The 19,920-nt window shown below is 45.1% G+C and overlaps 1 protein-coding gene across 1 annotated transcript in view; it reads right to left on the bottom strand.

Moving 5' to 3' along the window:
• DNAH1 (dynein axonemal heavy chain 1) overlaps positions 1-19,920 on the bottom strand; it is a 90,716-nt gene that overhangs the window by 25,765 nt on the left and 45,031 nt on the right. The window contains 25 exon segments of the mRNA XM_017819972.1: positions 599-829; positions 1,623-1,801; positions 2,877-2,915; positions 3,286-3,459; positions 3,593-3,750; positions 4,447-4,607; positions 5,081-5,221; positions 6,363-6,467; positions 6,763-6,921; positions 7,544-7,663; positions 8,337-8,531; positions 8,647-8,824; positions 10,454-10,608; positions 11,089-11,180; positions 11,294-11,480; positions 11,574-11,660; positions 12,157-12,306; positions 12,618-12,731; positions 13,809-13,914; positions 14,963-15,151; positions 15,768-15,881; positions 16,330-16,493; positions 17,115-17,255; positions 18,121-18,300; positions 19,407-19,512. Of these exon segments, the coding sequence (XP_017675461.1) occupies positions 599-829; positions 1,623-1,801; positions 2,877-2,915; positions 3,286-3,459; positions 3,593-3,750; positions 4,447-4,607; positions 5,081-5,221; positions 6,363-6,467; positions 6,763-6,921; positions 7,544-7,663; positions 8,337-8,531; positions 8,647-8,824; positions 10,454-10,608; positions 11,089-11,180; positions 11,294-11,480; positions 11,574-11,660; positions 12,157-12,306; positions 12,618-12,731; positions 13,809-13,914; positions 14,963-15,151; positions 15,768-15,881; positions 16,330-16,493; positions 17,115-17,255; positions 18,121-18,300; positions 19,407-19,512 (3,625 nt within the window).

The raw sequence follows: 19,920 nt of genomic DNA, 5'->3' as shown, positions 1-19,920 counted from the left end.
GCTGTGCTCACCTCAGTGGGGGACAGGCCTACATACTTTGCAAAAGGGATTGGAAAGCTCAGTTAATTACCACTCCTTGTCACACAGCTATCACAAGAGGAGAGACGACAGGATAATCATCTGTTTCTGATAATGAGTGCAAAACGTGCTGCTCATTGCCTTTGCTTAATTACCACTACCGAAGTACTCGCAGTATCTTCTCCAACAGGGAATCTGGCAGTAACATTAATTACTTGTAAAGTCAATTGTGAAGTCTTTAATGGCAAAAGTAGTATTGTTTGGGGGTAATGTGCCATTTCTTTCCAGCAAATTTCACTTTTCAGTCCCAAGTGCAGCTCATTTCGGAGATTTGGCATAGCAGGCTGCCTCCAGGATTGAAAAGCAGAGACAGCTTGTTCCACCTCAATTTCCCATTGTGTCAAATACAGCTACTATCCATATATGGGGTAGGAGTTCACAGGAGACCCCTCGGAGGGTTTGTGGTTCCAGACACCTTCAATTACAGCAGCTCCACCATCACTATTAACTGTTTTCCTTTGTTTACAAAAGCCTTGGAAGATATGAACATAGTTCACATCAGGATTCCCAGGGTCCTTACCTTTTCCTGGCTGTCGATTGCTTTGTATAGCTTGACATTGGCACCTGGTTCCATGAAGTCTCCAAACAGAACTGGCTGGGAGGGGATGACCTCCTCAAAAGTGGTGCCAAACTCCTCCATCTTCTTCATCATTAGGTTGTCAAACCAGGTCCGGTCCTCATCGTTGACCAAGCGATCACAGAAGACCCGGCAGCTCTCATGGTACCACAGTCTCAGCAGGTCCAATTTGTCCTGGCAGGAAATCCCAGCAAAACAGCCCCCGTGAGAGAAGCAGAGAAGTGTTATGAGCATCATTGTCAGGAAAGCTGGTTCCTGCCCAGCATGTGGCCAGCTCCACTCCTGCTAGAAGGCAGCTGGAGCGGAGAATGAACTGGGCGGAGGAAGCTGCTTTCCCTTCTCCTCTCAAAATCAACTCTTGTCAAAACAGCTGCTTTGCAGAGAGCTCATTACAGCTTCAGCTAATTCCCTCCTCTATTTGTCCATATGCCGGGCTTTCTTTGAGAGATTTAAATTTTATGTTCCCTGTTCTTATCTTTCCCCAGTTTGATTTAATTTTTACAGTTTTCTTGTGTTTTTTGGGAAGATCCCTTTATTAGGCTGGTAGCACAGAACTAGGATCCTAAGCACTTCCTGTGATAAGTCAATCTCTACTAGCCAGGCTGAAAACAGAGCAAGGTCCTCAGGAGGGTTGAAGGGGCAGAAGCCTCCACTGACACAAGCAGGCAGGACAGCACCTCTGCCCCTGTCTGGCCCCCTGTGGCTCCATCCAGCCCTGAATGGATGGGCTGTGTTGTACTGACTCACCTGCTTCCACGCCAAGGAAGGGCTGAGGTGAAAGAGGGGGTTTGTTTCCTATTGGTACCAGACAATAGCCAAAGTGGGGCCCATCACATTCATTGAGCAATTCCAAAATGCAGCTTCAGCGGGAAATTGAAGCCTGCTTGCAGGCCTGTCCACGAGGCCTCAGCTGGAACATTTCTGGTCTTCCCCTGCGTGGCACAGCTGTGCTGATGGGAGGACTCACCTCGACCTTGCTGGGCTCAGCCATGAGCATGCCCTGGAACACCTTGGACAGGTCTCTCAGGTTGAAGGTGTAATGAGACTTTGCTGGTGTGGGCAGCAGCTGGGATGTGATGGTCATATACACATGGATAGTGGCATCCACCAAGGGCTCGTTCAAGTCTTTGACTGCAACTGCTCCAGCTGCAGAGACAGAGGAAGTTGGAGAGGATGCCAGTGAGGTGACTCTGGGCTGAGAAGGTCCCAGACTCTGGGCTGAGAAGGTGGCAATGAGCAGCAGAGGTGCTTGGGCAGGAACACAGTTTTGTGTGCTTTCTTCTGCTGAGACTGTGAGGCACCTGACCAAGCACCTGCTCACTGCAGTGGACAGTTTCCAATGAGTTTCTCAACTAATGTGAACCAGATTTGGGGATGGAAGAACACATCACAATCATTCTGTGATGCAAAAACTTTATACCCCGCAGAGACAGAGGAGACACTGCCAGAAAGGCAATTGATGCCTACCTGAAATACTCCAGACAGGTTTTCCTTCTCCTTCTTTATACTCCCACAGTAGAGTCTCAGCTACTTTTAAGCTAGAAGGTGTGAGTGCCCTCTTAGCTAACCCCCCTGCAAATCATTATGCTCAGCAAATGCAAAGCCACTGAGGAATAATTTCTTATGCAATAGTCTGGCAAGATTTAAACACAGCTGCCAGTTTCAGAGCATATTTTTTTTTCTCTCAATGAAGTTTGTTACAAACATTCCTTAAGAAGTAGAGCCCTGTGACACCTCAGCATTTTGAACTTTTTTGCATGATTTCCGAAGTTCTTTAATTTCTCTTTAAATCACAGCTAGATGTTTCAGTGTGCCCCCGAACTCATAGCCAGGTACTGGCACTTGTGAATATTGCAAGCACCCAGAAACCTCTGCTTTGTTTCTCTCATAGCTGACTATTCTGACTCCTTTCTACTGGCAGATTTGCAGATGAGGGCACATTTACAAAGATGATCCTAAATTCCCACCCTGTCAAATACAGAGGACTCATTTCACTCCAAATGAACCCTTTTTTCTGGGTGGCTGTAGCACCATGCCCAGATCCATCCTGCTCAGCTGTCCACAGGCTGCAGCAGATGGAGAGTAACAGAAGGCTCTGCTTGCACTGAGGGCTGTTGTCTGGGCAAGTGTCTGTCTGCTGAAAGCACAGGTAAGCTATGCCATGCTGTGCCCATCAGCTTGTTCTGTTCACTGTCTCTCTCATCTTTCTGCTCTTACTTACGCACTGGAGTTCTGTAACTTCTTTCTCCTAGGAGTCCATCTAGAAAAAGAAAAAAAACCTGAGTTCCAGCTTTACCTGCTGAGGTGAAGGATATCTGCATCATCCATCACAAATGAAATGCTCTTTGAAAGGCCCAGGCTATATGATATCTTATGGAACAGTGAAAGCTAAAGCTGAAGTTTGCTGATTTGCATGAGCAGAGTTTGGCCCTGAGATTAAACAGTGTATGAGCTCTCTGTTTGCTAAGATTCATACAACGCTTTCCCAAAAGCATCTTCAAGTGACTGCAAGTTTCAGCTTCCAACATTTTGATTGGATCATCAGTATTAATCCCTCCCCTTCCAACCTCCATTATCAGCAGGGTGACTTCCAACATGAGGAGAAGGTGGCAGTTTTCTGCAGGACTTACCCATCCAGCTGCCAAGGATGTTGGAGAAGATAGTCTTCTTGCTGCTGTCATCCATCTCGGTGAAGGAGAGGTAGTTGAAATGGCGAGTGAAGCGTGGAGTGACAGGATTCCTTCCCCCTCCAGGAGGTCCCATGGCACAGACAAAATTAATATCTACCAGATGCTTAAAAGTACCTTGAAGAGTGCAAAATCAGGAATGAATGCTAAGTTGTAGCTGAAAACCCTGGCCACAAATTGCCACAGCAGGTACACGTATCTAGCAGGCCAACTTTCGCCAAGAGCTCTGGGCTCAGGGTCTGGGTCATACCGATCTGTTTCCGGTCGTACCAGCCCTGGTGGTCCATGTACTGCCGCAGCAGCTCGATGGGTGGCTGAGCACCATATTGCTCCAGCATGGGCATGTTCAAGTCATCGATAAAAAATATGAAGTACCGACCAACTGGAGGCCCGAACACACCTTTCCGCCTGTAAGGAGAGAACCCGTGAAAGGACACAGGACAACTCCTATTGCAAAGGTACTCCTATCTTGATCCAAAAGCACTCTTTTTTATCCCCAGGTGTTTCCTGAATCAACAGTTTCAGGTATTCTTATACTTAATAAACTCCATGATAAGGGCCTTTATATGGAAAAGATCTGGAGCAACGTTTGAGGCACTGGCTTCTTTCCAAACACAAGTGAAATTTTGTCTACTTATGCACAATGTCAGTGAATAAATGGGTGCAAATAAAAGCAAAACTTGAGCCCATGAATCTGTTGGAAACTTCAAAGCAGTGGCTGACCAGGGAGATGAAATGGAAGCTGTTAACTGTGGGGAGTGGGACTGCGGGTGGGCAGCCACATTTTCTCCCTTCATCACTTTCTGTAAAGATCCCACACCAGGGTTTGCAAACACCTGTGCTGTGAAATGTAGTATTTCTGGAATAACTAGAATTGGAGCAACTCTTACAGACCCTCACTAATCCTTCTCACTTTCTTGCCATTATATTAAGCTTTTACTGGCTCTCGCAATCCCAGCTCAGATGTGCTGTGTGTTCTATTTGTTATCCACAGCTGTATGTGCTTGCGGCCCCTTCAGGTCTTGGGATGAAATTAAATGGCCAAGTTGACAGAAACACTGAGCTCAGGGATGCTGCTTTTGCACACACAGAAAGGAATCTTGCCTCTTATCCAGTTTGCTGTCAATGAGATCCTGGGTTTGGTTAGCAGAGGTGCGTGCTGAAAACATCAGGAAGTGGGTGATGTATTTGTTAGGCAAGTTCTTCAAAAGCTTGTCCGCAATTGTGAGGGTCTTCCCTGTGCCAGTGGGACCAATGCAGAGAATCTGGAAGCACAATCAGCAATGCAGCATAACACCAGGCAAGCATTCTGTGTTTCCCAGCACTCTCACATTTGCTGGAGGAAATGCAGGTTACTGCTCACTTAGGAATCAAAAGGTTAGGCTTATTTCTTCAGTAAGGTCAGCTGCCCAACAGACCTCCTGGTGTGGATGGAATCCAACCAGAGAAGCATGAAATCAAACTGTAGGAAACAGGTAGAGAGGGATGGTGATGGGCTATCTAGCAATTGCTGCATTTTGATTAAACAAATGACTCTTGACACACCTTTGAGGCACTGGCACGGTGCCTGGGGACTGAATGGAGAATTCTTAGGGCTTAAGCACAGATTTTGAGCAGAGAAATACAAATCCATGGGAGTGGGAAATAATCTCAAAGTGTCAGGTAGCTGTTAAGTTCTGACTGCACTGGGAGAGGAAAAGGCTGAATCAAAAATTCAAAGACAAGGCTGGGCACATACTGGCTTATAGTTGGTGAGCAACAGCTCCAGCAGATATGCCATGCGGACTGTGTTCATTGTGGGCACAATAACATCACAGAAGTTGGTATCTGGAACCATGGTGAACTTTGCTGTAGGGTCCAGCCACACCTCCCAGTGCACCTGAAAGATATGAGTCTGCTTAGAGGGGGCAGTCACATCTATCCCTTACAGGAAAAGAAAACTATTTCGCTGTTTTCCCTGTCACCACTCCTTGTGTATTAGCTCAGATTTTGATGAGGAATTCAGGTTTCCAGCCCCTCTCTTAGTCTTGCCACCCTTATCTTTCTGTATGGCAATGCTGTGAGCGTTTGACTCACTTATTTTGAGTGGGAGAGAGCCCAAGAGTCAGAGGTTATTGCTCCAGCAGCAACACACTTGCCCTCCCTTCTGAGAACTGGGATCAAAGTGGGATGGAGCACTTTTGATATTTGCAAGAATGGGAATTCTGCCCATGGCAGAGGGCCAAAAGGGGTTTATCTGGGATCCTGTCTTCACATTTGGTGCCATCAGCCACGCTGCACTCAGAGGCACATGAGGTTCTGTACTTGTACAAGACATGGATGACTTCTGCTAGATTCAAGCTGCAGATGAACCTCCCAGAGGCCACTATACAAGTGAGATAGAGGTTCTGCCAGGGATGTGCTGGAGAACACAGGAGATCTGTATTTCTGACCACATTGGCAGCTTCTGTTAAGCATCTGATGCTTATGTAGGGCTCTTTTCTTTGATTTCAGGAAGAGGAAGAGTTTTCCCTCTTTTTTTACTTCCTTTCAGCCCAGAGGCAGTTGACTGTCAGTCAAGATGGCCCTGACATGCCCTACTGCTGTCTCCTGTGAAAAAGATGGCATATTTGTCTGCTTTGCTGCTACTCTATACTCAACTGCATACAGCTCTTCTGCTGTTGTGCACTGCTTTTTAACACAGGCAGATCTATCCATCTGAGCTTCTCCTTGTCCTTCTCCAGCAGCCACACCTGTAGAGCTCTCTCACTTTCCTGAGCACTGACAGAGGCACTCAAGTCTCAACTGACCAGCCTTTGGCTGGTTTGAGTAGATTTGAAAGATCTACTTCACAATCCTGAAGACAAGAAGCTGCCTTTTTGATTCAGCAAAAAGCTTAATTTTGATTAAACATTCTTGTTTAGTTCCTATAGGCCTTTCTTATTTGCCCTTGATGAGAAAATCCTACCAAATCCTCCAGTACCTTGCTGCTTCCTGGTCCTTCCCCCTAGATTACCCCTTTTGGAGGTGAAGTATTTTACCTCTCTAATGACCTCTTCCTCCACATCCTCTTCAGTACTACTAAGCCCAGCATCATCCAGCTTATAGTCATAAACCAGTCCTTCTTTTGGGAAAAGTAATTGAATCTGTGAGAAAAAAAGCTGTGGTGAACCTGGTTGCCACTCAGCTGAATTCATAGGAGTATCTGCACTACTTCAGGGAAAACTTTGCTAATGGGGTGCTGCCCAGACCAGGGGGGCTCAGATTTCTCCCAGAACTTCCAGCTCCAGTGGTCCCTTTAAGTTTGAGACAGACTTAAAGGGAGTAGCCAAGATGCCAAGAAGTCCATCCAAAGCCTCCAGACATTCAAGAAGCTCTGACCGCCATCCATCATTACTAATTCCTCTATAATGAGAGAGGATCTGCTCTTCCTTTACTCACCTTTTCCTTTGCCATCTTACTTCTGAGCCACGAGCTGAAGGCCATGCGACTTTGGGCATCTCCAGTAGCGCCCACACTCCAGATCAAGGCAAATATAAACCAGGGTTCAATCAGCTCTCCCATACGAGCAGCCTTCTCCCGGGGAATCGTCTTAATTCCCTTAGAACCAGAGACAAGCAGAAAAAAAGTTCTCAGCCATGGTTAAGGCACACAAAACCCAGACTCTTCTTAATTTTTTCGTAATTCTATTCAGCTTCTATGTAGCTTTTTCTAGCCAGCTTTTCACAGGCCTTGTTAATATATTCTGTGGATTAAAATTTGTTGTTTTATTGGTGTACTTGAGAGACTCCCCTTGCTGAACTAACGTCACTCAACAGGAGCTGGGAGAAGAATTTAGTCTTAGGTTTTTAATTTGAAAATTGTCCAGCCTTCTCCAGTACTAATTCTCAAAGGACCTGCAATCTGAAGTGCATCGCTGCTCAGCTCTGATCTCTGCTTTCCACTTATTCTCCAATTCCCTCTGCTATAAATAAAAGTGAACCTCTGCCCTCCAGCCTGGTAGGCATGGAGCTTATCTTTTGTTTCTTCAGTGGGCAGAGTATAATCCTTCCAGGTTTACCTAGGCTTTGCAGGATGTCATATTACTTCTGCCCCGTAGATGAGCTACAGCATGACCTTTCTGCACCAACATCTTGTTCTCTGGTGACTAACCCTCTGCATGACTTGGTGTCCTTAAGAGTTACAGGCACAAATAATAGTGAAAGAGGTAGCAAAATCCTACCTTAATGGGAATGAAAGGCTGATACAAACATTCCAAGAGCACGAGGAGGCTCCTTGTGAGGTTACTGTCTGTTGAGGCAATTATCTCCTTCACAGAGCTCCGCACAAAGTCGATGGCATCCTGTAAGGAAAGGCAGGAACAGCTCAGTGTCACCATCCAGCACAGCTGTCTTTGGTTTTACCTTCTCATTCTGGTTTCTCCTTGTCTCCCTCATGCTATGTTTAGCATGTATAGTGACTGAAAATGCTGCCATTTCCAACTGCATCCCAAGTATCACTGTTCTGACTGGAGAAAAGCCAGTCAAACCCCTAGGTTCAGTCTTCACCCCAAGAAACCACTGGGCCTGCCTTTTGGTTCTGCACAACAGTGATGTGCATCTTGTGGCATCACTGCTGTTAAATGGTTTGCTCCTTTTGGAGCTTTCCTTTGCATCTCCAGGTTACTCATTACAATAATGGCTTAGCAGCAGAGTACAAATAACAAGACAGGTTCATACAACTTTCTCCCTGGAGTTACTCCACTGTAAGCAGCAGCGCTGGGATGATTTTGTCCAGAAAATAATTTTAAAATGAAATAAAATAAACTATAATGACCAATAAGACTAAGTCACATCTACAGGGATCAGTGAGTAACATCTATTAAACCCAGAAAATTCACAGAGCAGTTTGTATGCTGGTAGTCTGAACTGTTCCCACAATGGCATTTAAATCCAGGCCTTGATGAGTCTGTGCTGGTTGATATGCAAGCTGACAAGCTTAAACTCTGGGAAGGCTGGAATGGCATGGCAGCTCACCTTGAGGAATTTCTTGAAGAGAGATGCTAGTTTCTGTGAGAAGCGCTGCATGATTTCTGGGATATTTTTCAGCCAGCATTCAACAAAGGGGTCCAGCCCCAAAATGCTGGGTTCCAGGTAAACCATGCCACAGCGGGAGACTGTGGCAGGGGAAGCAACAGCCAGATCCTGGACTTCAAACATCATGGTCATGCTCTGGAAATTGTAAAACAAAAGGAAGGATAAGGACTTGTTCACTTTTGATACATCTTTCAGTGCTGGGAGAGAGGAGTACAGACAACAGGCAGCAAAAGCAAGAGGGATGAGTTACCTCTGTCATCTTTATGATTTCCCCCGAGCTGAGGCACAGCTTCTTATTGTCATCTAGCACTGTGTTCATGTTTTCAATCCACAAAGCATCAACTGGCCCATCAAACATATACCACTTCTTGGTGGTGTCAGTGGCCACAGTTCCCCGACGGATCAGTGTGGAGAAGATCCCATCTGTCCTGAAAGGTGTGAGGAAGGCAGGGCTTGGCCCATTCTGGTTTTGCTGAAATCAATGGCAAAGTTCCCACCATATAAGGTAACAGAGCCAGAATATTACCCTGGTTTATCTGCCCAAGGATACCTGTGCCTCCCTTTTTGATGAGCTGCATAAAGGTCCACTTCATTCCTTTTTTTACTGAGATAAACATCTCAGCCTGAGTGACACCATGAAACAATTTCTTTGGGCATTAAATCTGGAATTCATATCATTTAACTGTAAAACATCAAGCTTCCCTTTAACATCTCTCTCCTCAATAATGAGTAAAGAGGCCTTGCTAGCATCCAGTTCAGGTCATAGGCAGGTTATCTGCTCTCTTGAGGTGCCTCTTTTTCTCCACCAAGTATAAAGGCAGACTCGGGTTACAAGGATAAATCCAGGCTAAAGGGCACGTTCCTACCCTCTTTATAACTGAAGTTCCCCATCCTCAACTGTCTGTGAACCCAGGTGGTGCTGGAGCTGGTGAACAGGAGAGCAGACACAAGGAATGCTGGCTGTTGACAGCAAGAACTTAATCTACACATGGAAACCTGGAGTGCAATTTCCATTCAGACCCTGGATAGACTCCATTCCTGCTATTAAATAATTATTTGTTATTTTTATAATGCTAGTGAATTTCAGGATATTGTTACTGAGATCAAGGGAAAACTGTCTGTTCTAAAGCTCAGCTGATTAAAACAGATGGATTTGTCTGTAAATACATTTTACATGGCTGCTGTATTTTTCTTTCTGTCATGTTGATGTGCCTGTGTGCTGCCCTTGGGTAGAGTCACATCATAAATAAAACTGTTGAGCTTAATTGGAACATCCTATAAAATGTCCTTCAGCAAATATACACCAGATTCTAAGTTGGGAAGCTCTGGTCTCAGCATCAGTAATGTTTACTTGCTTGCACTTTTCCTAGAGGTAGTATATATTTAGTTTCCCTCATTTTACAGAACACAATTTTTAGCTTTGCCCCTAAGCAAGTGCTGGCTGACAGGGCCAAAGGGAGATTCGCACTGCTTCTCACACCTTAGATTCCAGATAAAGTGAGCTGCAAAGTCAACCTCAGGTCACATATGGAAACATAAGCAGTAGGACCCGGCTGCAAAGAGGGCAAATGGGCCATTGGTTCTTGTTTCCAAACCATGCAAGCAAGCAGGAGTCCTGGTAACGGGAATGAAATGCCTCTTTATGCCTGAAAGTCACTCCTCATCATTCAAAGCTACCAGTGCATTTACACAGAACAATTCAAGTGCACAGTACAGGGGTCACTTTTCTTCAGAAGCAAAGCAAGTGTTTTTAAGCTGCTGTATCTTAGAGCAGGGGCATGTGCTCCAAAGCTATTGAATTATTGTTATGCAGTTAATGCTGCGAGCTGAGCTGCAGGAACTGTCTGGGCATGTGCCGGCAGACGGGCCAAGCACACAATAAAAGATGTCAGCTTAAATCTCCGTGACTGGCTATTGTAGCTGGGTGAGGATAAGGACTTGATCGCTTCTGGTTTTGCGCCACCACCCTAAACGGTTCTCAGCCTTGAAGAGAAGACGCTCAAGACCAGAAAAGTGTTTTCTGTCTGGAAGGGAGGAAAGAAGGTTTTGTACTTTACCACTCATGCGTTAGCAAGTTGAACTCTCCATAAAGCTGGCCCATTGTGATGGATTTGGGATTCAGTATAAAGTAGTTGACTGCTTCGTAATTCCCACCACTGGCTGCAGGCTGACCTTTCAGTGATGTCATTGCAGCTGCCAGGACTTCATAACTCTGCAAAAGCAGGACAGCCAGAGAGTTAACTGCCATGGCTCCAGGATGACAAAGCCTCTTGCTCGCACAGCAACTGCATTCAAAAGGCAGTGAGAAAGGAGACAGAGTGGAGGGTAATATCATAGTAAAGAGATGCCTGGCTGAAATAAAAGCACAGAAATAAAGCATTCTACATGCAGTTAGATCTCCTGTGCAAGAGGCCTGAAGCACATCGAGATGTCAAAGCATGTCTCAGCCTTAAAAATCTGCAGCAGAGCTAATAACCCTTGTTCTAATCTCACAACTCACAACCCAAAAAGTGAGCTAGTAATATACTTTCCCATGGCTATAAATCAGTACTAACTGGCAGCGTCTTTGTGCCCAGACTTCTATCTGAGAGAAACTGGAAATGCCAGAGTGTGAGTCTTCTGTGAAACTTAAACCTCTGCATCACTAGGGTAGTGATGGTTTGCTGGGGCCAGCACAGTGTCTCACCCATACCTTTGTCTTCCCAGAACCTGTTGGTCCCACCAGCATAAGGCCATGACGGACCACAGTGGTCTCATACAGCTGGATGACCTTAGTCACAAAACCTGTAGAGGAAGATGATGCACAGTCGGTCTTGGAGCACATCTCTTTTCTAGGACAACACACTGGACTGAAAGCCCAGATCCAGAGGGAGCTTGTGGAGAGCCTTTTCTCTCACCATCGACATCCTTCAGATTGGCTTGGATGCAGGATTTGCGGATGGCTTCTTCCAGGATGCCATAATCAACAGGCGTTTCTTTGATGTTTGGAAATAAATCTGAGACAATACCATTGAAAAGCTTGAGGTCATCCTGCAGGAATTTGGGTACGTTGGCATCCCTAATAGCCCGCAGGCAGATGAGCTCCTGCAAGGATTAAAGAACTCAGGACTTCAGAGATCATTCCTCTCTTATAAGGCCACATTAGTCTATGGCAGTGTGAGCTGCAAGCACATTTACCTCATCCATATCAGGATTCTCTCTTTTGAGGTTGCCAGCTGTTGAGATGACAGTCTTCACAGCTCTCATCCCAAAGTCATAGTGGTCCTGGAAAATGCACAGAGGAAACAATGTCATCAGACAGAGAAGCACCACCTAAAAAAGAGGAAACCTATGCATGCACTCAGTTAGCAGGTAAGAAAACAAAATGAGAGAGTTATGCCTTCAGAACAACTCCTTCATCCAATTCTGTTCTCAGGATCCTTGAAACAACTAACTAGTCCTCAGCTGTACAGGCTACAAGTGAAGAAGACATGAATAACTGCAGTATGAAAAATCCTAGATGGAAGGAAAAGCAGGCAAGGCTGCTTGGCTGAACTGTCCTGACACTGTAATACTATCTAGGACTTAGGGTGAATGCAAGTCCAGCCACACAGGTGCAGAAATGAGAGTCAGAAAGGAGGGAGGAAGATGAAGAATGGGTATGGTGACGTTTTTGAGATATGCTATCATAAGGCACCAAGAGAACCATCCAGACACTTTGTGCTTAGGCTGAGAAAGCCTCACATTAAGAAAAAACATGCATGGACATTAAGGCATCTACCTGAGAGCTGAGCTGCTCTGACAATAGTTTGAATGTTGTGGTGATCTTCTTTGCAAGGACTTTGGCTTCATTAAACCCAAAGGAGTAGAGTGAGATCTCAGCAATCATGGAGTAATCTGGGACCATCATAGCCACAGGACGAAAGAGAGCCTGAAACATACAGACCCAACACAAGATCAAAAATCTGTTGCTTCTTGCTTTTTTCCCCAGCAAACTGGAAAGGCTGAGTATCTATCCAAGACTGTTTAGAGGTCACAGCACGAGTGTGCCTGGCACCTGCCAGCAGACTGCAACCCGAGGACTGCCATTTGCTTACATATTGTGTTTCAAATCTCAAAGTCTAGAAACTTTCCAGAATTGTTGCATCCTAACCCTTGCCATAGACACACTGGTGGGTCCAGGTAGCCTGCAGCACCTGTGTTGCACCTCTGCTTTCTGTCTATGCAGCCTCCCCTCCTCACCTTCAGGTTGTCGGGCAGTTCAGTACGCCCAGCATACCCCGGGTTCATTGTGATGAAGACAGCACAGGATGGCACCAGTGGGATCTCTGTGCCCTCAAATATGAAGGACTCCACCTGGAAAATTACAAATATTATCATCCTCAAAGAACAGAGCCTGACCTACAAATTAAATAACGTAGCAGCATCTTCCTTGAAAAGAACAATGGCTTTTAGTAGTTAAATTATCAAGTGCATACACACACAGCTGCCCACAACTGTAGTGACTCAATCTGGTCCCACTGCAGGAATCCAGTATTACCAGCAATATTTTCCCCTGCATAAGAAACTGGGATCATGGAAGATTTACTGATAGGATAAATTTTTTTTTTTGACTCTTGAACAGACTCCTATCTCTCCAGCTGTAAACAAACATCTTTCCATTTATTTTGCGGTAGAGATCAGACCTGAATTAATTCATGGCAAAAAGGGCAAAGAGAAACCTAAATCCTTTTTAAAGCTGTGTAGGTAGTAATTTCAGATGGGGGATAAAGTAATGCAGAAGAATTTACGGAGAGCAAGTTTCTAATTCCAAGCCAAAGTCAAGGAGATTCAGGTCTTAACCCTTCTGAGCCTCCAGAGAACAAAGCAGAGACTGGCTGCTAGACTGGCTGACAGCTGAGTCTCCATTTAAGCCAACAATTCACTTTCCAATGCAACTAACTCTGTGTGTGCACGAATGTGCATTTTTCTGCACATACTGGGTTTTGTGAATCCACCAAAGCTTGGATAACACATTTAGACAAATTGGGTGCTGAGCAACTCATGGCAGAACACTGGCTGCCTTTATCACAGCTCTGATTTTTATCAGCTCAGTGGATCTGCATCAGAGTGTCTCCCACACCAAAGTGTGCTGGCACTGCAGCTCAAGCTGAGATTTACTTCAGCCCGTGAGAGTGTGGGCAATTGTGGCAGCACACACTTGGGTTACAAACCCCGCCCCCCAGCATGCTGGCTGTGTAATGGTCTGATATGATGCACCACAGCCAGGACATTGTTCAAACCTCTCCAAGCTTAAGGATGTCTGTCCAAGTCACCCCTGAGCACTGAAGTGAAGCAGTCCCCCATGAAGGTTTGCAGGGACAAGGACTTGCCTGAACTAGCTCAAGTGGAGATTTTTTTGTCTGCCTTTGTATCCACATGTTCCTTACATACCCTCTGCTGCTGTGCTTTCTGGATGGTTGTGATCTGCTGGGCCACCACAGAGAGCACCTCGATATCGATGCGGTTGAACTCATCGAAGCAAGCCCACGCACCAGAGCTGGGCAGGGAAGGAAAGATGGAGGGAGTCAGGAACATCCCACAGGAGCAAACTTGCAGTCAAAAGTTCAGCTAGATCTAGAAATTACAAATCCACATGCTGGGTAGGTAAAACAGAGACTAGAAGTGAACCCCAAAGGCCCCCTATGTCCCATGGCAGGCAGTGACACAGCCACAGTGCCCTGGGACAGTGGAAGGGGCTGTAGCCCTTCACCCTGACTTTGCATCTCAGGCCATGTGATGAGTGACCATGGCAATAACTGATCCTACAGCCAGGGATAAATTCTGCATGTTATAGATTTGAGCTTTAAAGAGGTGTCATGTTGAATTCCTGGTTTGTACCTGAGTTGTAAATGTAGCAGATACAATTTAGACAACTCTTAAGTCCATTTTTTAGAATTTGGAAGACTATGTATAAAGCTGGAAGCATGCCTATGAGGAAGGTGATCTTCCCACAAGGCATGGCTTAAGAAAGAAGTTAAATAACTGACAAAGAAAACATCTGAGAAAAGAATATCGCTTTTGTTGGAGTAACTAATTCAGATTCACCAGTGTGCAACAGACTAATTGGACCAGCTCTGTTTGAAACATAGAGAAGAGAGAAGCCTCTCTGAGAGGATCCCTCAGGGCTTAGAGCAGTCTCTCTTGGCTGCTCAATTTCGAATATTCTCAGCAGATTCTCTTCTTTTTAAGATTAAGCAGCTTGTGGGCTGAATCTCAGTTCAACAAGTATGATATTAAAATAAAGGCCAAAGCTGCAAACATTTGCACAGGTGGATTAGTGCACTGTGGATTAGTGCAAAGCATTTTAATTTTGCCTTAAATGAACAGGATCTCCTTTTATCTTTTTTTTTTCTTTAATTGGATCCAGTGTCCCTCCTTTCTGGCTGGAATTTTGTAACCTTGATTATTCTGGAACTCATTAACCCCCTTACTAGGGCTTTGCTTGTTCTTTTGGGCTGCTGTGAAAAATGCCCACCAAATCCCAGTGGCCAGCATTCCTGGATCCTGCCTACTCCTCAATAATGACATGCAGCATATCATTGTACCTGGCTAATCCCTTAAAAAACTTTCCCATTGCCATAAAGTCGAGTTGGTCAGAGCAGTTGAACACTACAGTTTGGATTGCTAGTGCTTTGCCCAGGTCTTTCGTTGTTTCTGTTTTGCCTGTTCCTGCTGGTCCTGCAGGTGCTCCTCCAAATTTCAGGTGCAAAGCTCCTGTAAGTGTCAGATAACACCTACGACAAAGAAGAGACCACATGATGAAAAAAAGCATTTGTACTACTGATTTCAGTAAGGGAGACATGATCTGTCCAGCTGGAGACAAGGAGGAATCCATCATTCATTATTCTGCAAAACTGCTTTGATATGCAGCATTCTGCAAAGGAGTTAGCTATGTGGCCTTGATTAGTATTCACAGGGGCCTGCATGGATAAATCCTTCTGCCACTGGCTACAGATTCACTTTCCAGAAAAAAGACAGTTACAAAAAGGTAAAACTATTATTTCTGCTGCATATCCTAGAGTACTAGATGCTGTCTGCTGGCTTCTAGAAGAGCTCCTTAGCTATCAGCTGGGCATTTCATATGAGTCAAAGCACTACATTAAGAATTAGGAGAGTGAAAGCAATCAGCCTGAGCACTGATCACCAGGAATACAGTAGTTACCAATGCCAGGGTGTTCCTATGCCCTCATCTCAGGTAGTACTTTACTGTACAAATGGTTTCTATTTACACACAGTAAGCAGTAGGACCCGCTTGGTCAGATCCTTGGTTTAATTCTGTTCATCCAGAAGGAAAAAAAAAAACAGAAAAGAGAAAAAAAATACACATTACCCAGAAAACGATCTCCTTACCTGTCAGTGAGGGGTGTGATAACCAGCCGTCCAGTGTTCCCCAGATACTCATAGCCATAGATAAATTCAGCATTGACTGCTCTGATGTACAGGTCCTCCCTTGTCCAGTAGTACCTAATGATGAGTGAACATGTCAGCAGAAAGATAAACACTGGCTGGCAGACAGAACAGCAGCTCACGAGACCACAGCCTGCAGGTATGGAGACCTGCACTTCAAGGGATTTCCCTCTTGAGAGAAGAAGGAATAAGGTAACACAACAGGGTGGACAGGAGTTCTCACAAGACCTGAGATCAAGCATTGCACTCCTTGGGCAGGAGGATGTCTTTTCACAATGAAACATCATGGTATGGGTTAGTCTATACTGCCAAAGTGGATGCCATTAAAACCAGGTCTATCTCAGATGCCTTAGAACTAGCATCCTTAATAGACCTTAATACCACTCCTCATGTTAGAGGTAACTCAGGACTACTGCTTACAGATGGTGCAAACTTCTGTTTCTATTTGTCATGGACACAGCTGGCCAGGGAGGCCAGGTGAGGTTCAACAGCAATGCTCTCTAACCTGAGCTGGGAGATCCACTCGAAATCATTCATGCTTGTTACATTCTCCTCAATCAGCTTTGCTGCAACATCCTTGGCGTGGACCTCAATCACAATAAGAGCTGACAACACTGCTCGCTGCATCCTGGACAGTTTTCCACGGACCAGGGCGACCAAATCACCCAGCTGGGAGAGGAAAAAAAAGTACTCTGAAGCAATCCATTCAAAAAGCCAGGCTGCACTAACACAATGCAATCAAACTTATGCCATGCTAAAACTCAGATCATAGGCTGTGTCAGGGCCACTTCTGCCTTTTCTCTTGTCAGAGATACAAATGATTGCTCAGAATGCAGATCCTACTCAGGGCTGGCTCAGACCTGACTTTTGCCTACACCATTACCATATTCAGGTGAAAAGAAAGCGTTAGATCCACGATGAGGCCCAGAGCTAATAACTCCCAGGTATTAGGTGTGGTTGGATGCATGGAACAGATATGAAAGATGCAGTTTCATCCACTGTCCATCACTTCCATTCTCCTTCACCTTCAACTTCTTGGGTGAAAGTTACCTTTCACCTTGTTATTGTCTTCAGGTCATGATCATATTATCAGTCCTGTACATTATTTGAGGTTTATGATGATTAAGAAGACAATAATCTGTTTTTTCACCTGTTTTGAACTGTGCTATGCAAAACTGTGTCTCTCTTTCCCCCACAGTATGGTTCTGACTGTACTTATAACTTATCAAAGGTCTGATGATTCAAAAGTCACCATCTGGCAAAATCTCACCCTTTCATTCATTTTCATACCTGAGTACTCAGCTGTGGGTAAAGCCTGTCGGACAAATCTCCAGCTTCCAAGGCTTCAGACACTTCCTTTGTCCAGAAAATCTGGCAGCCAGCAATGACCACTTGGCCAGGCCATTGCAAGACCCATGCAGTACGTGGAGTCTTAAAATAGAAAAAAATAGGGAAAAAAGGGTGAAAAATGGTGGTAAGACAATGACTGATCAATAGATTGATTGATTTCTATGTTCCCTTGCTGCTTGAGATGCATGATTAACAAATAAGAACTGAGTTCTTGTGTAAGAGGCTTTTCTTTTTTCCCCTCCTGTTGCTGTCAAAAAATCTTCAGGCACTGGGTACAGCAGGTACCTTCTCTCCACTGTGCCACCTGCAGTAACCTGTTACAAGTAGCCCAAAGCAGGGGAAGAGCAGGAACTTGTAAGACCAAAGAGAATGTTTCCCCTCCTCTGGCCTATTCCAACTTTCCTACTTTCAAATTTTCAGTCTGAACAACAGAAATATCTGAGGCCTTTTTTTTTTCAACCTTTCTCCCTGCTTAGACCTAACCAATTAGAAATTTAGACTTTATACCAGCATAGCTTTTACACAGAAACCAGAGCCAAGATGCACTGATGGAAACCAACAACTGCCTTTGTTACTTTTACCAGCCCCTAACACACTGTGTAAGACATGAGAGCTGAAAGAGAAGATCCTTATAAAGAGGAAGCCATCTGGAGAGACAAATAGATATGGATTCATACAATATTGTTTTTATGCTAATAGGAAGCATTTTGTGGCTGTGAGGGAGTGTGCAGGATTTGCATTCTTCTGGACCATGAGCTTCTTGCTCAGCTGCACATTCTGCACTTGACCAACACATAACTGGATTAAAGGCTGTATTTTGAAAGTAGAATAGAAGAGAATATTCTAGTAAAATATTCCAAGTTCATCAGCCCCATCACTGGTGACCTCTGTGGCAAGCCTGGAAACAAGACATCAGAGACCTGGTGGTCTGTGATAAAACTCTTACCTCTGGATAGACACCAATTGATTTTTCTATGTTGTCCCGTACACTGGCCTTCATAGATTTTTCCACTTCCAGCAGCCAGTCTTCCACATTTTCAGAGGGAAGGATGGGAGTAAACAGCTTCACCTCTTCTCCATCAGCAGAGTACATGTGCGTGATCTGTAGGTCCTCCTGGAACTTCAGCTAATGGAAGAAGCACGACAGGAGATGTGAGCGGAGGATTTCCGTTCTATCCCTGCCTTCCTGCCCCTGGGGGACAGCCAGCCTGTACCAGTGTTTGCTCATTATAAACCTGGTGCCAAACTTGGTTGTCAGTGGGGATAAAAAAGCGTGCGACAGACGCGCAAAATGACCTCTCCAAATAATGGAAGATGACTGTATGAAAACAAGAGATTCACATCGCTGGTTTAACTTGAGTGAAGCAAATCAAATTATAGGTAGGATGAACATTTCTCATTGCCTGTCTAGGATTCAAACCCTTGACTCCTGTTCAATTCTGTAGATTCAAATCATTTCCCTTGAGGTCACAGTGCCTGGTTTTAAGACTAAAACTTTAACAGCTTCTCCGGTGCCCCAGTATATCACTGAAAGTCCCCTTATTTATTCCAATGGCTTTGCACCAGGTTTCCAGTTCAATTTCCTTTCTATTTTTCCAAACTAATGACTAGGAGATTGGTTTTACCGTCTGAGTATTGTGGTGGTGCGAGCTGTGACTAGCTATGGAGTCTGAAGTCTATTAGGAATAACAAAGAGGAAAAATAGCCAGGTTAACTCCAGCTCCTAAGTAGGGGTGAAGGCAGAAACTAAATTCAGTTCAGGCTTGTTCACTCCCTGTCCCTTCTGAGGCTGTCAGCAAGAGTGGGATTCCATCCTAACAAGGTGCCTGCAAGTAGACAGCTAAGTCAGAGCTATTTCTCTTGACCTCCATGGTGGGATGGACAGACATCTCCAAAGGGAGTGCCCTCTCTTCCTGAGATGGATATCTAAGTGGATTTCTCCAAGTTGCCCTTGGCAGATGCCTATTTTACCCCCATTTTCTGAAGGACAACCAAGGATGCCCAGTTCACAGACAGAAGTCTGGCTTTGAATTGTCTAAAGTGAGGTTGATTGAATCCCATTCCAGGACAGGCAGCACCTGGCAATGCCTATGTACAGGTACAGGTTCCCAGGAGACACATCTCCAAACAGCAGAATGTGAACACTGCTCCAGACCTCAGAACACCTCCAAGTTCCCGTGACACCAGCATTCCAAAGCTGGGCCAAGCCACTGGCATGCTTGGTTTGCCTACCTGTGCAATGTTCTCAAAGCATTTGTGGAGGTGAGGTTGTACAGCAGTGGGGTCTTTTGTCTGAGACAGTATTTCCAGCAGCTCATCATCCGAAAGGAAGTAGAACCTACAAACACAGACAGGCATGACGAGAGGCTCTCTTTACTGCAGCATCAGGGGCTAAGTCCTGGCAAGCTGGGGAACAAGCCTTTTGCTAAAGACACTGTTTCTGACTGCTCGCTGGTCTCCTTGTATTTGTTTAGGAGATGAGCAGCCACAGTCCAGACATCTCTCTTCCTGTAGAGACAGACTTCTCCCTCTGCATAAGTCAGTTATTCCCAAGCAAAGAGGGTTTAAACAAGTATCAAAGAGGGTTTAAACAAGTATCAAAGAGAAGAAGTATTCCTTCAGGAATAAGAGACAAAGTTACCCAGAGGTGTTCATTTTACTCCCCCTTTTCTACACAAATCATGAGGCACAGATATGCAGCGGTGCTACCAGACTGCCCTTAACTCACCACATTTGTGTGTGCCTG

The sequence above is a fragment of the Lepidothrix coronata genome, unplaced genomic scaffold (assembly GCF_001604755.1).
Source record: "Lepidothrix coronata isolate B3197 unplaced genomic scaffold, Lepidothrix_coronata-1.0 Scaffold78, whole genome shotgun sequence".
In the NCBI taxonomy this organism is placed as follows: domain Eukaryota; kingdom Metazoa; phylum Chordata; class Aves; order Passeriformes; family Pipridae; genus Lepidothrix; species Lepidothrix coronata.
The sequence above is the reverse complement of the archived record's forward strand: the minus strand, read 5'-3'. Positions and strand labels throughout refer to the sequence as shown.